Source organism: Egretta garzetta, unplaced genomic scaffold (genome assembly GCF_000687185.1).
Source record: "Egretta garzetta isolate BGI_Z169 unplaced genomic scaffold, ASM68718v1 scaffold139, whole genome shotgun sequence".
Classification (NCBI taxonomy): domain Eukaryota; kingdom Metazoa; phylum Chordata; class Aves; order Pelecaniformes; family Ardeidae; genus Egretta; species Egretta garzetta.
Window position 1 is genome coordinate 889,631 of NW_009260832.1, and position 15,840 is coordinate 905,470.

Consider the following 15,840-nt stretch of genomic DNA (forward strand, 5'->3'; position numbering starts at 1 on the left):
AAAGCGTGAACCGCTGGTGCCCGCCATGCCAGAGCCTGGTGCAGTAGCCCCAGAGGGATTTACCCAGCAGCCGAGCAAGAGCTCGGGGGTGCTGTTGGAAAGTTACCGCCTAAGTGGGTTTCCCATTGACTTAACTGAGAATTTTTACTGCTTGAGAACTTCAGAGCTAGAGGGGCCAAGAGAAGGACATCTCACATGTAGCCCAGAGGCAGCATGGAGGTTCTGTGTAACCGCCTCTGGAGTCTGGGCCACATCAAAAGCAGCAGTTTGTTTCAGCTCGGAAGCGCATTTAAGAACAACATCATCCAGAGCAAGCAGCTGTAGGTGAAAACAAGCCTGAATTCCTAAATCTGGAGTCTGTTTCCTACCATCCGAGCCAAGGAACTTACTCTCATTCCCTCTCCTGTTGTTAAATTGTTGCACCTTAATTCATTTTCTCTTAATTTCATTACCTTCTGTTGACAACACTTTCCTAAAGGTCCTCCTCTTCATCTTCTTCAGTGATATGTCTCAACTGAAGCAAATTAGTCACTGCATGCAACGTGAAGAAGACTCAGTGGTGGTGTGGGTGAAAACTGTGTGTCTGGATGGCACCTGCTGTTACTGCTCCCCGGGCAGGGGACACCTCAGACTTGAGGTCCATCCAGTCCCACCTGTTTTATGAGAATGCCAATGGGAATCCCCTGGAGATAAGTGGGAGCAGGGGCTCGATTTTTAGAGGAGTCACGATGCCTAAGTATTTTTTGCACAGTGCAGGGGTAGGTAATCTAGGGAGGAGCTATAGGGAGGAACTTGTGGCAGTGAAGGTGATCTCAAGATGCCAGAAAAACCCAAGGTATGATTTTGACATTTTCAAGGGGGGGAAGTATTAGATCCACGGTACTATTTATGTAGCAACTTTTGGATAATTATGTTTTATAACCCTGTATGCACTTGCAAGCTAGAAGGCTTAAGACTAGATTTTGCATCAAAGTCACAGAGGCATCTCTGAAAACCTTTGAAAATATCTTCAAGTGTCCTTCATCATCCTGAACTGCCTTAATTCCATTAAAACCTGGCCCTAATGTAGAGTGCAGTTATGACACAATATAAATAACACTACTGTTCAAATAATACTCCACCTATTAGAAATCCTGAGTTCCTTGCCCTCTTGAACTCTCAAATGCCTTGCCTTTTAGGCAGCTTTCGTGACTATCAGCACTGGGCTTGCAATGCAATTTCAATTCCTAATCTGCAAATTGCTCTGTGTCCTGTTGGGTTTATTTAAAAGTCTGCCTTGTGGGTAATGGTGGTATTGGAAACAGGGGATTATGACTTCGTAAGGCAATTAGGCGGGAGCTGAAGCAGAGCCACGAAGGAGGATGAACTTTTATTCAAATATCTGTCAGCTGTGACATAGACCAGGAGAGATAAAATTAAGATGGAATTATTTTGCTCTCTGATGTTATGTTACCAGCGCATTCTTGAATTACACTGAAAAATTAATCCGCACAACAACGCGTCACAGGGTGTTGAAGATACAACTCTTTTCCCTTATGGCACCCCATGACTGAATTTAGGAAATACAGGAAAGAGCTTTGCATTTCAAGATTTTCTGTCATGAGGGGATCACATTTTACCTGTTCTTTTTTTTTTTTTTTCAGAGTACTGTGGTGTTGAGTCTTCTACCCTTTTCTTTTTTTTATAATCCCAAACCAACATTTGCCCATAAACATGGTGTATTCATAATTCCAAAATATTCGTTAGGTAAATTTTTAGATTTTTGATGTAGAAAGAAAGAGGACTTGAGTGCTTCACCAGAAAGTCTTGGCTTTCCTTCTGTGATACTCACTGGCGGTGCAATAGAGGATTCAACACGAAGGTAAACTGATATCAAAGAAATTCAGGGCTCGGTAGTAAAAAATCCTTTTCTAACAAAGCCTTCACTCAGACAACGGGCTGGCAGCTTCGTTATTCACAGGCCAAGTCTGTATAAAGGATGAAGGCAGCAGAACACATTAAGCCTGTTGCGTTCCCCCACACTAAGAAAAAAGGGTTGCTCATAAAGTTGCAGCCCCTTCTCCAGAAAGCAGCCAGCTCCAGCACCTCAGAGTGTTGATCTGGTATATCAGTTTCATATTGCTTATTTACGCTCAATCTAAATACTCATTAGAAATGGAAGTTAAATGATGCTTGAGGAGCTTGCTTTTTCTGCTAACCTGTGGCTGGGAGTCCTCTATTCCCATGAGCAGCAGTTACAAGTGGCTCCCGAGTATGCCTCCTTGCTTTTTTATGCTGACTTCTTGGAAGCATGTTTTCCCCAGATTAGGAGTTGTTTCACTGAGGATTATGCTGTTGGAAAAAGAGTCTTTAGCTCAATAGGCTGTATCCTCCCATGCCAGATGTCTCTCTCAGGCTATTTTTTACTTTGCTAGGGCAAGAGACAAGCTGATTTGCCATTGATTTACCTTTCTGAGGATGTCCTGGTGTCTTACAAGCAAAGGCATGGTGCCTCCATCCTCAGAGGCCTGAGCGTGGTCCCTCACTCATCTTTAGCAAAGAGCTGACGTGAATTTATGTGGCCCACCCTGATGTGAAGTGGTCCTGCTGTTGCAACTCAGGCTGCTGGAGTATAAAGTTAGTCTGGGAAGAGAAGATCCTTATAGCTTAGGGCCCAGGGGAAGTGGGGCTTGCCTCTGCCCCTGCAGGGCATTGGGCAAGTCATTTAAATCAAACAGGTGTCGTGAAACCGCTTTCCAAGGTAGAAGTGGAAGAATGGGCTGTGCTGTTTCAGACCCAGGTCGGTCTCTTTTTGGCAGTGATTGGTAACATAAATAATGGTGTGAAGACTGTAACTCACATATGCCAAATAAAAGTCACCCTGGCACCATAGTAATGGCGTTTATTAACAATGGGGGGGTGGTGGTGTTGCACCTAAACGTTGCTTTTTAAATATAGTTGGGTTTGGCAACTGAGTGTATACAAATTAGGCAAAGCTTCCTGTGCCAGCTGGATGAGCAAGAACTGTTTCATGCTTTCTCTGATTAGACCCTTTTTTCAGTTCTTTGTGCGTTTTCCTAACTTCAGGCATTTGAAATTTTTCTACGCCTTACCTACTTCTGAGAAAAACAAGAAAGAAAAGGTTTGGTGTTTAGTCAGTGGTAAAAAATTGTCCCACCACTCCAGTGAGCTCCGTGCCTTCAAGCACGTGCTTCAAGCTCCATGCCTTCAAGTTCTTGAAACCGGAGAGGAACACGTGCAAGGGAGAACCCCTACTGCTGGGGAGGTGCCTTTTCTTTCCTTGTGCAGCTCTCCCCACGCTGAGTGAAGTTACAGCCTTGTGTTCAGTAGGTGCTTCTCTGAGCTTAACATCGATATCCTTTACAGAATATCCTTTGCAGAGGTCAAGAGCAGAAAGCACTCTGGCACTTCAGGGTGCCAGGAACATCCCATGCCCAGAGAAGGAATCAAACTTGGGCAGGGAACTGCAGAAAGATACAAACTTGTGGTTGAAGTTGTCGAATGCTGACTCATAGAACCAGGCTTTGTCAATCTCTCTTCCCTTCACTGCTTGACGGTCGCAGAGCAAATGACTTAAACCACTTCTTACAGGCCACGTCACTTAACGCACCATGGCTTTTGTTTTTTTGACCACCTGAAAAACTTGTGGTTGGATTGGCAAAAGTACTTAGGACTCACGATTTTAATCAAAAGGAATTGTACTTTGGATGTAGCAAAATGCTACGAATCCTAAATACTCTGAAAATCAAGCTTTGGATGTCTTAATTGAGGCACTTAAAATTGGTGGTCATTTCTGATTACTTCTAATCATCATGTTATTGTGCACTGCTTCACCAGGATGCCAGCTTGTGTTAAATAAGTTTTTCACTCCTGTAATATGTATTATAAAAAGAGGCTAAAAGAGTATTAAGTTATGCAGAGTGCTATAAAAGGTGTACAGTAACTGCCATCTGAATATGTACGCAATTCATATTTAAATCCATTTTCCTTAGTTTAGATTAAAAAAACATGCTGATGCTAACAACCCTGTTGTATTAGTGAAAAATCCATGTACATAGCGAGGTTTGCTATGCCATGCACTTCTGATGTAGCAGTTACTTCCTGAAGACATCACTGAATATGGAACAGTTCACTAAAATTTAAGTAGATAACTACTTTGCTTAACCAAATGCACACTAATGAACATGTCCTGTCTTTCAAGAAGTTGCACAGTGGTAAATCAATACCTTAAGCAAGAGAAAGTATGTTTTATATAAATAATCATGCCGCTTCCCCTGATAAATAACTGAGCTTCTCTTTTTTTTTTTTATTGAAGAAGAAGAAGAAGAATACGACGAGCCTCCGCGGTGCAAGGCGGGACACGATATTGTGCTGCAGTCACCTGTCGACTGGGTGCTTTTGGATGGCCGAGAAAGCTCAGATGACCATGGAATTGTGCAGTACGAGTGGACGCTGCTGCAAGGTGACTCATCGGTTGAAATGAAGGTACACATGCAACCTTGCACATGGCCAGTCATTCGCAGATGCTTGTGTTTATTATAGCACAGTTTTAAATGTAGAGCTAAAAATGCTAAATGTATTCAGATGGATATGGCTACCAGGTGCCCAAATTAGGATGACTGTACAGCTTGAGTATTTCTTTTCTAGAAGCACAGAGCAGCCCAGGTTGGAAGGGATCTCAAAAGATCATCTGGTCCAACCTTTTGTGGGTCAGGGAGCCTAGGTGAGATTATCTAGTGCCCTCTCCAGTCACATTTGAAAACCTCTGGTGATGGGGACTCTACCGTGTCCCTGGGGAGGTTGTTCCAATGATGATTTCTAGTGTTTTATACAGCTCATCTGTATCCAGAATGGCATGAGACAGCCAGTAGCAAACAAGTAGGTGCTAATACTCTACTGTATTTCAGCTGTGCTCTCTTTCATCATTGTTTGTGCTCACTGCACTTGGGTTTTGGCTTCTGTGATCCACATTAGAAACACCTTAGTAATCCAGTTACTAAAAATAATAAGATATTTTCTCCAAAAATGTCTTCTGTCAATGCTTATGGAGAAACTGCAAAGAAATGTGTGATATGGACCTTATAAGAAATCTTGAGATACCGTTTTATTGCATCTGTACAATCTCTGTGCATCTGTGTAAGTTGGTTTCAACTTAATATTAACTGTGAAGAGAGGGAGTATCCATCCTACCCTTCTTTGTGAATGATCTAGGAGCAGCAGAAAAGGAAAGGAAAAATGTCTCAAACCGATAGCGTCTACTCACAGTCTGTTCACAGCCCACAAACATTCAGGGCTCAGCAGTGACTCCACCTAGAGAAGGAGGGACATGCTAAAGGAGACAGGGTGTGGACCACAGACTTTGCTGTTGCTGAGATGCTGACGATGGATAGGGAGAGTTTAAACAGGACAGGATGAGCGACAGGAACAGTCCAAAACCCAAGGGGCCATGTGTACCAGTGTGTACCGTGAGCAGTACCTGACAGTTGCTGCTTACGTCTGCTCAGCTCCGTAACAGCAAAGACAAGTTGGACAAACTACCAGTATCAGCAAAGTTACTCAAGATTTGTAAGGATGGAGCAAACCAGAGTTTTGTCTAACACAAAGAGCTAGCTAAACATATTGAAACCTAAAATTGTCATCCATGGAAGAACTCAATGGAGCAATTGGTTATTCCTTAATCTCCTGGAGGGCAGTGTAGGTAACATGTAGGTGACTGAAAATCAGCATGTCATGGTTAGGAACATGCCGCTGGATGAACCCTACGAAGGCAGTTGGGTTCCTCTGGTGAAGAGTTATTGAAATTTATGCACAAGCAATTTTTTATAACCATAGTCCTTGCAAAAAACACAGCAGGGGTATTCAAAAGTATTAGTTAAGGCAGTGCTGTGTACTTTTGCAATTTTTATCTTCTGCTGCAAGATCCACATCAGCTAGGTCTGAATTACTTGAGGCGGTATTGCAGTTTGAAACTATGTCAAAGACCACTGTGAGGTTTTTTATCTTCATTTATTATTTTATTGGCTTGAAAATTAAAAAGTCAGAAGGCTTTCATAAGGAGTGCAAACAGCATAATGCATAGAAAAGACCCAAATGAAGCTTTAAGAATAGTTGCTAGATATCATCTGCATAAAATGAATATTTTATTATCAAGAGTTGTTAATCTGACCCTTTGCAGCATTTTCTGTAAATAGAAATCAAATAATCTTTACATTTATCTGTGATGTAGTAATATATCTAGAGTAACACAAAAATTAGAAGTTAATTAAAAAATTTAAAGTTTATGTTTTTACTTAGAGTCACTCCATAAAAGAGACCAGTCTTGTATTTATTTAAACCTGCAAAGTGAACATTAATCGTGATGATTTTTTTATGTTTGATAGATACTTTCCCGTTGTGTTCAAATGGGCAGCGTTTTCTCTCACAGATATGGACCTGGATGATTATGGAATCATAGAATGTTTTGGGTTGGAAGGGTCCCCTAGAGGTCATCTAGCCCAACCCCCCTGCAGTGAGCAGGGACATTGCTAACTAGATCAGGTTGCTCAGAGCCCTGTCCAACCTGGTCTTGAATGTTTCCAGGGATTATCCATGATAATTTAATTTCTAGAGTTGAATTAATAAGTGTGCTTATTCATACAATCTTCAGTTGCTATCTTTTGTGCTTTACTTGCTATCCCGAAGTTACTGGATTTCATGTCATCTATTCTTAGAAAACTATATATGAACCCATAGCTACAAGGGAGAGCGGGGCTGTGTTTAAATAAGATAAAAGGCAGCTGTTGCACTGCATTTATGTACCCAAAGAATAAATAGAAGGCACAGGAGGGGGAAGGACTGCTCTAAAGAGATCTTCTTGTATTGTAGAAGGAAGCCAGTGGAAGTTTTTTTCTGTTGAGACTGATTATTGCTTCCTAGACAATTTGCTTCTCGGATTGCTACCCACGTGCTGTAGCTGCGCAGCTCTGTAATGCTTGCAGGCAATTCTTGGGCTTTTAAAATGCTGATTATCTGGAAATTTACTGTCTAGTTTGAGCCCAAGTTTGTAAGAAAGCAGGTACAGTCAGGCATTCTTCAGGGCAGGATGAGATAAAAAGGAAAGCACAGAGGTCGCCAGGAGGAGTGGTGTTTCTCTGGCTCTGCACTGAGAAGGGTGTTGGACTCCGTGGCTCATGGGTTTTAAATCCCATATTTGCTCTCCCGGCAGTCACGGTGACAGCAGCATGTGGTTTTTAGAGTATATTTATTTCTGTAATGCAATAAAGAATAAAATTCTAAAGTGTCATATACTCCATGAGAAGGTAATCAACAGCGAGATCAGATAAGTGAGTGCATGCGGATGAATAGAAAAGGAAAGAAATTTAAGTTAGGAAATTCACTTACCAGAATTTATCAATATACCCTGCTATAAAACTAAGTCTAGGACTTTATTATTATATTTACTGAAAATTCCTGTTCTCTTTTAGGCATGACAACCAACTTCAAGTAAGCAAAACCAAAGGTTTTTATTGAATTTTGGTTTTAATATTAAAGACAGTCACAGAGGCTTTTAATGTACCTTTCAGTAACTTACAAAGATAGCCCTTCATGCTTCATTTGTAAAAATACACTACAGAGTGTAGTGTACCTGCAGAGCTTCTTTGTAGTTACTGAAGTAGGTGTTACTGAATTCTCAGGCAGCTTGAGTTATTTGTCACAAGGTTAGAAAAAGTTCAGCATTTGATACAGATACCATACTCATTTTATACAAACTTATTTCTAAGTAACCAATGTATTAGTAATGCCAGTTTGGCGCCTGTTTTAAATTATCATAAAATAAGTTGGTTTACTTTTTTTTTTAATTATCTAATTCAATTTAAATTGGTTTATATATATATCTCACATAACTTTCTGAAACCTAATGTTTAGGTCACTCACTATAGATGAACTTACTTGCAGTTCAGAGCAAGGCAAGGAAATTCAGCCTGGGGCATGGAAAAATTCAGTCTGGCAATTTGTAAAAGGTGTAAGTGACTACATTAAATATCATACTGGGCAGAGGTGGACAGTCTTATTAATAAAGCAATGCTATCAAGTCACCTTATCATAAACCAATGTATAGCAAAAGTAAGTTCTGTGAATACATGTCTGTTGTTTAAAGACTAAGTCGATAGAGAGCAAAATATTTTACTGCCCTGTCCTCTAAAATTACATTTCTAACTACTGAAAAATGGAGTTACATTTATGGTTCCATTTATTCTCCAGCGCTGAGATCCACAGCTCCAGCTAATTGAGTGTACCACAAAAAAGTATGTAAATGTAAAACATGTTTATTTTTACAAATGGATGCAAAAAAAAGACCAAAACATTACAGGTTGATATACATGCTTGATTGGGCTGGATAGATTTAAGAGACATATTTAACCTGCTGTCCTGGTTTAAGCCCAGCTGGCAACTAAGCCCCATCCAGCCATCACTCACTCCCCCCACAATGGGACCAGGGAGAGAATCAGAAGGGTGAAAGTGGGAAAACTCCTGGGCTGAGATAAAGGCAGTTTAATAGGTAAAGCAAAAGCCGCACACGCAAGCAAAGCAACACAAGGGATTCACTCCCTGCTTCCCATGGGCAGGCAGGTGCTCAGCCATCCCCAGGAAAGCAGGGCCCCATCACGCGTAACGGTGACTTGGGAAGACAAACGCCATCACTGGTGGGGTGGGGTGAGGAGCAGAAAAGGCCTTGGCTCTGTGTAAGCCCTGCTCAGCAGTAATGAAACCATCCCTGGGTTATCAGCCCCATTTCTAGCACAAATCCAAACCACAGCCCCATACCAGCTACTGTGAAGAAAGTTAACTCTGTCCCAGCCAAAACCAGCACATCTGCATGAAAGGCATTGTACAGAAATGAGCTCCCTATTCCCAGAAGTTTATGGATGGACCCTTTATACCATTTTTTTTCCACTGTGTTTCTTTAATCAGGTGCCACAGCCAGGAACACTGAAACTCTCTCACATGCAGGAGGGCGGGTATATTTTCCAGCTAACTGTGACGGACACTGCAGGTCAGCGGAGCTCTGACAACGTCTCTGTGACCGTTCTGCCCATGGTTCATTCTGCAGCAGGTGAGAAAATGACTGTTGCCTGTGTGACACCCAGGGTATGGTATTCAAAGAAAGGGTCTTGATGGAGGCAGAAATCTTAATCTCCATTTCTAGTGTATTATTTTGCCCTTATTCATTACATAATGACATCTCTTTCCATTTTGAATTGCTGTTTCAAGCTGAGGAAGTAAGCATCGCTTGTTTGTTAGAGCAATAATACTTTCAAGCATTTGAATGTTCAGCCTTGCATTGCTAATAAGCATGCAGGGTTGGAAAAATGAAATGCTGCCATATGCGTCAGGCACATCGTAACAGTTCATTGCATAGTCAGACGGCGTGTGGAACGTGGCAAGGCTTGTGCTATAGGGAAGACCCAGTTAAAAGTGGTTAATAGCAGGTGTGACACACAAGCTAATAAAAATACTTGCCTGTATCTGTAGTCTAAAAGATGGGATGGTTTCTTATTTCCATGCATTTAAGCTTTTCGGTGTAACAGTTGTTATCGAAGCCTTATCTTACTGGGGAAACTGAAACTGGTATTGACCCATCATTTTAAAACTGAGCTCAAGAAGCATGTGAAAAGCATAAAAGTAGAAAGTAAGTTAGATTTCAGTGGCTGTCAATTCTGCACTCTTTAATGTAATAACTTCTAATTACATTGTAATTAGCAAGTTTCTGATAGAGATCTGCTGCTCTGGCACAAAGTAAAGGTTAAACTAGCATCATGACTATGTTCAGCTGAACCAGTAAAGACTTTGCTCTGCACCAGTGAGAGGGTGGTCCCAGTGGCAATAAATTGGTATTACAAAAAACCCGTTATGACTCTGTTTTATAATGCCTGCATTCCAGTAATGGATGATGGAGCTGTATTCATTAAGGTTTAGTTCAGCTAAAGCAGCCAGAGAGGTTTGCTGATTTATTTATTTCCTGCTGTGGGTATGTGTGGTATCTTTGGGGTGGAGTGTGTAGAGGATTCGCTGCCTCTTTTCTTCTTCTAATTCCCCAAGTCCGTTTGCAATTCAAGGGCTACTGCTGTAGTTAAACCGGTCCACGGTGCCTTAATGCGTGCCAGACCAGTGCTATTATTAGTGCTGAAGTTTAGGAGATGCATTTTCTAAGTATGATTTTAGGGGGTTTAAATAGGCGCCTGTGTTCCTGCCATACTTCCCTTAGCTTTGCACAGCTTTTTGGTACATAGCAGGGTCACAACCGAAGGCTGTGACTTCCCTATGCAAATTGATTTGCTGTCACAGCATTAACCAGACTCTGAATTTGACAGTGAATGAATCAAAGCAATGAACTACACCGCTGTTGGAAAGGCAAAAGCATGGGTGTAAACACATGATAATTACAAGGGCAGAATGGGTTTCAGGAAAGCTTTGAGTATGCAAAATGAAATGTCCAGGGACACTCTCCATTTCCAGGGGAAACTAAATATTAAAGCAGGCAGCAATTAGTTCTTTCTGGTGAAGGTCGCTTGTAAGACCTTGCGCTTCGTCCTGTTCTGACATGTGCTGCATTGGATTTACATTGCTGATGGAAATAAATGATGAGCATTCTTTTAGTATTTTAATTAGGTTGCAGAAAACATGCCATAAAAGATCCCATATAGTTCATATGTGTGTATGTAAAATAACATATTGTCAGAAATACAGAATCGGTATGTAGTAGGAATTATGTGTTGGAGTATAGCAGTTACAGCTGCAGATATTTCATTTATTTATTTTCAGGACTGTCCTGGGTCTTTTAAGTCTGGGAAGATCTCCTTTCAGTTTAGGCAAGCAGAGTTTAAAGTGCTGTAGGGGTGCTACACAAGGTGTAAGGTGCAACAGCCTCCAGGTTGAGTATTCCTGTAGTAAAGAGACTGCCAGAAGAGTGCTGAGGGTGCCAGGAACAGCTATGAGCTATATTAGCTTCTGTGTCAATATAGCATCATTATAGCTGAGCCTGGCCTTTCTTCAACTTTCTGCTTTGTTCGCGGTCCTTCTTGACATGGCGTGGGTTTGCTTTTTCCTTGGTGCTGCAGGTTTTAGTCACTGACTCACTATTTACTGCTTGGATTTCTCTCTTGGTAATTTGGGAACTGTCTCTCAACAGCCTGCGTCGGGGTTTGCTCTCGCTACCAGTTTCTCTGCGACGACGGCTGCTGCATTGACATCACGTTTGCTTGCGATGGTGTGAGGCAGTGCCCTGATGGATCGGATGAAACTTTCTGCCAGAACTGTAAGTGCACCGGGCCACAGTGTAGACAGTGACATCTAACTGCAGCCTGAATGACCAAAGGGCCCCTTCTGAGGCCTCTCTCCCCGTGAGCAAGCAGCTTGCACCCACTCTAGAGCCTTTCATTGGAAATAGCTCATGGGAAGGTTTAATGTCTGCATACAGCAAATGCTCAGAAATTAACGCCCTTTTCTTCAAAGCATATCAAAACTGTCAGAGGTCCCCAGGTGGCAGATTTTGTAGTAAGAGTTCTCAGCATTTAAAAGATCATTTCTTTACTTGAATGGTGATTCTGGAAACAAGGACCCTGGTCTCTGTCTGAAAGGCTGTCTCAGAGGTATGCTTCAAAGTGCAGTTACGCACCTTGCAAGAATCTGAAACATTGGAAATGTGAGCACGTAGGGGAAACGGTTGATTCACTGTCTCTCTGTTTGCTTTCGTCAGTCATCCTCAATATGTGCCCATGCTCAGCTAACAGAGCAAAAATCATCAGTGGGTGAATTGGCACGATGGCTAACCACTCTTTTGTTGGTATTTCAGTTGCTGGATTTCACTTTTAGGGCTCATGTGTATACTCTTGCTTAAGAACTGACAGTGGGCAATTGTTAACGTGCCCTGTATCTGGATCTCACATTTCATCCTGTCTGAACCTGATGAACAAGCCAGCCTCAAAGCGTGTATCACAGGGTCTTCCATCAGAACACTCCCATTCCCTTCAATTCTATAGCAAAATTACAATTTTTGTTTCTGTTAACACAGTCAGCCTGGGCCGGAAGACAGTGACTCACGCGGCTCTTGGCACTACCCAGCAAAGGACTGTAGGACTGACACAAAACACAGATGAAAACTTCTCTGCAGAAAACACCCTGAAAGCCACTGCCAGAAATCAACCGCTTCTTTCAGTGGATGCAGACATGTCTAACCAATCGCTTTCTCAGGGACTAAAGAAACAAATCAATGGATTTGTGCCAGGTAAGAATTGAAATGAACCAGTTTGCATAAATCTTTCTCTCTCAAGGAAGAAAATGTCTTGCACCTTAAAATTAATTATATTTTGGTGCCTGGCTAAGAGTCAAAATTTGCAAATGTACAAAATACAAAAGAAGCTTGTAATAATTAAGTTACAACTAGGTATTGCTTTATAAAGTCAAGTCTGGTTCTTACCAGGTGCAAAAAGAAAGTTAAAATGTAGAAATGCTAGGAGAAGAATACAGTCTTAAGAATACAGCCTTAAGGAACAAAATGTGCATTGAGCTAAATACAAATTCTGCCACAGGTTCAGCTGTGTAACCTGATGTATAAGGCTTTTTAAATCTGTAGGAAGGTGCCTTCAGGAGAACAGAACAAAGTGCTGTTCAACTTGGGTGAGAGTAATTGCATCTCTCCTGCTGCTAATCAATGACTTTTTTTTTTTTTCCCCCTGAAGTAATATCTTTATTATTATGGGCACTTTTTTTTCTGAAGTGTGTCTCCAGGGCAGGAGAAATCTGTTATCACTGTAGAGAAGGCTCAGTCTTTGGTAACAAGCAACCCCAGGTCCCCAAGTAGTATTCTCCGGCGTGGCTGCAAGCCTGTTGTGAGTCAGTCTGTAGCGATGTTACAGACAGAGTCACCAGCCCTTGTCTTGGGAAAACTCCAGAAGCTGCAATGAAACTGGTTTGTCTTTTAAGGTTCTTGGTGGTGAATTAAAATGGTCTGAAATGGCAATTGCACAAAAGCAAAACTGCGTGTGCAGAACCTAAAATGAGTGCGAGTGCTCCCACTTTCATTTCTTCAGACTGATTCTTGCTGCCCAAGATGCAGCTAATTATAAACAGCTTTATTTTCTTGTTACAACGGAGCAGTGCTCAGTGCCTTCTGCTGCTGACTCTTGTAAAGGGCACGCCCCTGGCTGGCACTTTGATGTTTCTTCAGATGCTTGTACTTCATCTGTGGAGACCACAAAGGGAGCAAAAACAACGTTCTGCAAGAATTTGACTGCCTCAGTAAATGTGTAGGAACTGATAGCAAACTCCTCTCAAATGTACCCCCCTTTTCTGACAGTGTAGATGACCTCAGTGCTCCTTATTGGAATTCCTTAAAGTTCTGAAGTCTGCCCCAAACCCTTCTCAGTCCTGATACAGGGCCACCCAAACTACACAGCAAATTGCCAAAGGGCATTGCAGGCTCCAGTGGAAAGTCAGCTGCTAAGTAGGTCTCAAAAACCATTGGGCTAGTGAATCCAGAAGTAAAACCAGAATTGAGGTCACCAACTTCAGCAAGCTATAATCAGAGGTTATAATTGGAAGTGCATGTAAAAGCGTGGCACTTTTGCATAGTCATTTTCTGTGTTTACCCATTGCACAGTGACTTACTCGCACCACTTTTGCCCTCAGGATAGCCCTTTGCACAGCAGTAGACAATAAAAGAAAAAAATTACTATAAAACTAAAAAAATATGATGGGGCTTCAGTGATTAGTGTACTACCAGAAGCTGTTGTAATATTTTTAATTTTAAACAGGCAAGATTTCCAGCTGACCATGTCTGGTTTTAATTCTTGTGGTTTTAATATTACTCTTTTGACAAGGCTCAGTCAGAATTTGATTTCAGTTAAATGATACTTAAGGATTTCTGACGTGCAGACACAGACTCCACAATCTGTAAGACTGTAAAGTAGGTATGTTTATTCAGCACTGGGCAGCACGGGGGGTAGTCCCACCAAAGTCGTGCGCACCTCCACATGGCAACTTGCCCTGTTTGTATGTAGCAAAGTGTTACATATGCATGAAGTTTCCCAATAGCCTATACATATGCATAACCTGTCCCCGCTTCGTATTAAAATTAGCTTCATGAGGTCATTTCCATAAGTCCCTCCCGACTGCACTTGCTCAGTGCCTGCTCGTGGCGGTCGTCAGGGGTCGTGGGGATGAAGGCTGATGGCTCCTCTTCGTCACTGCTGGTAACCCCTTGTTCTTGCGCAGACTCAGTTGCTTCTTTGCTCTTGCCCAAACTGCAGGGTGTTCTTATCACCAACTGTCCTTCGTAAGGAGACGCAAATCTTCCTGCATCAGTTAGCTCACACAGTGGTTAGCAAAACATTTGAGCACTATCTATCAATTTGATTCTCTGGGCTACGCAGCAATCTAGACAATTATTACGCAGCATCTTATCTACTAAGATTCCCTTAGCCCCTTCTCTCAATTTCCTTCTACAATAGAAAGATGCAGTCCCTACTGTCCTAGGAGCCCAATACTTTTGACCAAAAAAGCAGCAAACAGCTCAGTGAGTTTTTAAATCGCCTATGGATCAGTTCCGAAGAGGGTGCACGTGGTGGGACATGAAGAGGTGCTAGGTGCCTGGGTCCAAAGGGCAACTGCCAAAATCTGCTCTGAGCTGCTGTCTTCCCATGCAGACGCTTAAAACTCCATCGAGTCACATGCTATACGTTAATGATTCACAGGGGTCCAGAGAGGTTCAAGTCCTGCCCCACTGGCAAGCACCACAGGCTTTATGGAGTTGAGGATACAGGCGTCTAATTTATTCCTAAAAATCCACCCAGATCCATTAATTAGATTTCTCTCTGTCACTGCCATCTCAAGGAGGTCACAGACCAAATCTAATAATTAGGTGCTACAAAAATGAGAGATGCAGAAACACCGGAGCAGCTCCATGAGGCCTGTCTGGAAAAGTCTTCCGGAAGGCAGTAATTGCTAGATGCACTTTTGAGGAGAGGTAAGCAGCACTGAACAGAAATCATACCAACTGCCTCAAAAGTTCACCAATTCCACTGGCAGAAACCCTATTCTGGGATGGACCATCTCCTGAGACAGAGCCGGACCCGCTGCTGGTGCCGAGGCAGAACCTGTACCTCCGAGTCACGCTGTAAAGGTCTTTGTTGGACCAAGACAGTAATGTTTCTTGTCAGCCTAGAGTTGACTTTGCAAGCATCCAAGCTCCTGATATACTATTAGAAATAAATTTTTAAAATAAGCTTGAATGATTTTAATGTCAACATGGTGAAAAGCTGTCTACTTAAGATACTTATTAAGGGATATGGCTTTACAGTGGCAGCACAGGTTCCAGCTTTTCACTTGAGAATGCTCCATTCAGGGCTACCTCTGTCTTATTTCTTAGTTGACATTTGCAGATCATCATGGAAATACAAGCCAGGAAGGAAAACGTGATGCTCTTAGATCCAGTGACTGCAAGGGAGAGCAAGAGAAGGTGTTAACATTAAGGGTAATTTACCTATTGGAGACAGCATGCGGCACATTCTAGGTGGCTGCTAGACACGATGCTTGAGACAGGAGCTTTCAGCTGACTTATAAAGAACAGAAGTCTTTCCCAAAAAGTTGCAGGACTGGGGAGTTGCTTTGTTTTCCTTCTTTGCATTTGTTTTTATAACAGTGGTGGTTACAGTACCAATAAAGACAGGTCCCTTCTGCTACTTACCTCCCCATAAGTAGCTTTCATCTCTGAGAAGCCGATAAAGGTGTCCAATAAAGGGACCTTCTTGCCAAGGACCACCGTGTTTATCTTTTCTCCATTATAAAAGGAGCTGGGCTTTA

At 42.1% G+C, this 15,840-nt stretch overlaps 1 protein-coding gene across 1 annotated transcript in view; it reads left to right on the top strand.

The window, feature by feature from the left end:
* The first annotated feature begins 25 nt into the window (after positions 1-25).
* The window catches only part of LRP11 (LDL receptor related protein 11), an 18,380-nt gene continuing 2,565 nt past the window's right edge, over positions 26-15,840 (top strand). The window contains exons 1-5 of the mRNA XM_009646970.1: positions 26-113; positions 4,316-4,485; positions 8,953-9,094; positions 11,171-11,296; positions 12,053-12,265. Of these exons, the coding sequence (XP_009645265.1) occupies positions 26-113; positions 4,316-4,485; positions 8,953-9,094; positions 11,171-11,296; positions 12,053-12,265 (739 nt within the window). The remainder of the gene's footprint in view (positions 114-4,315; positions 4,486-8,952; positions 9,095-11,170; positions 11,297-12,052; positions 12,266-15,840) is intronic.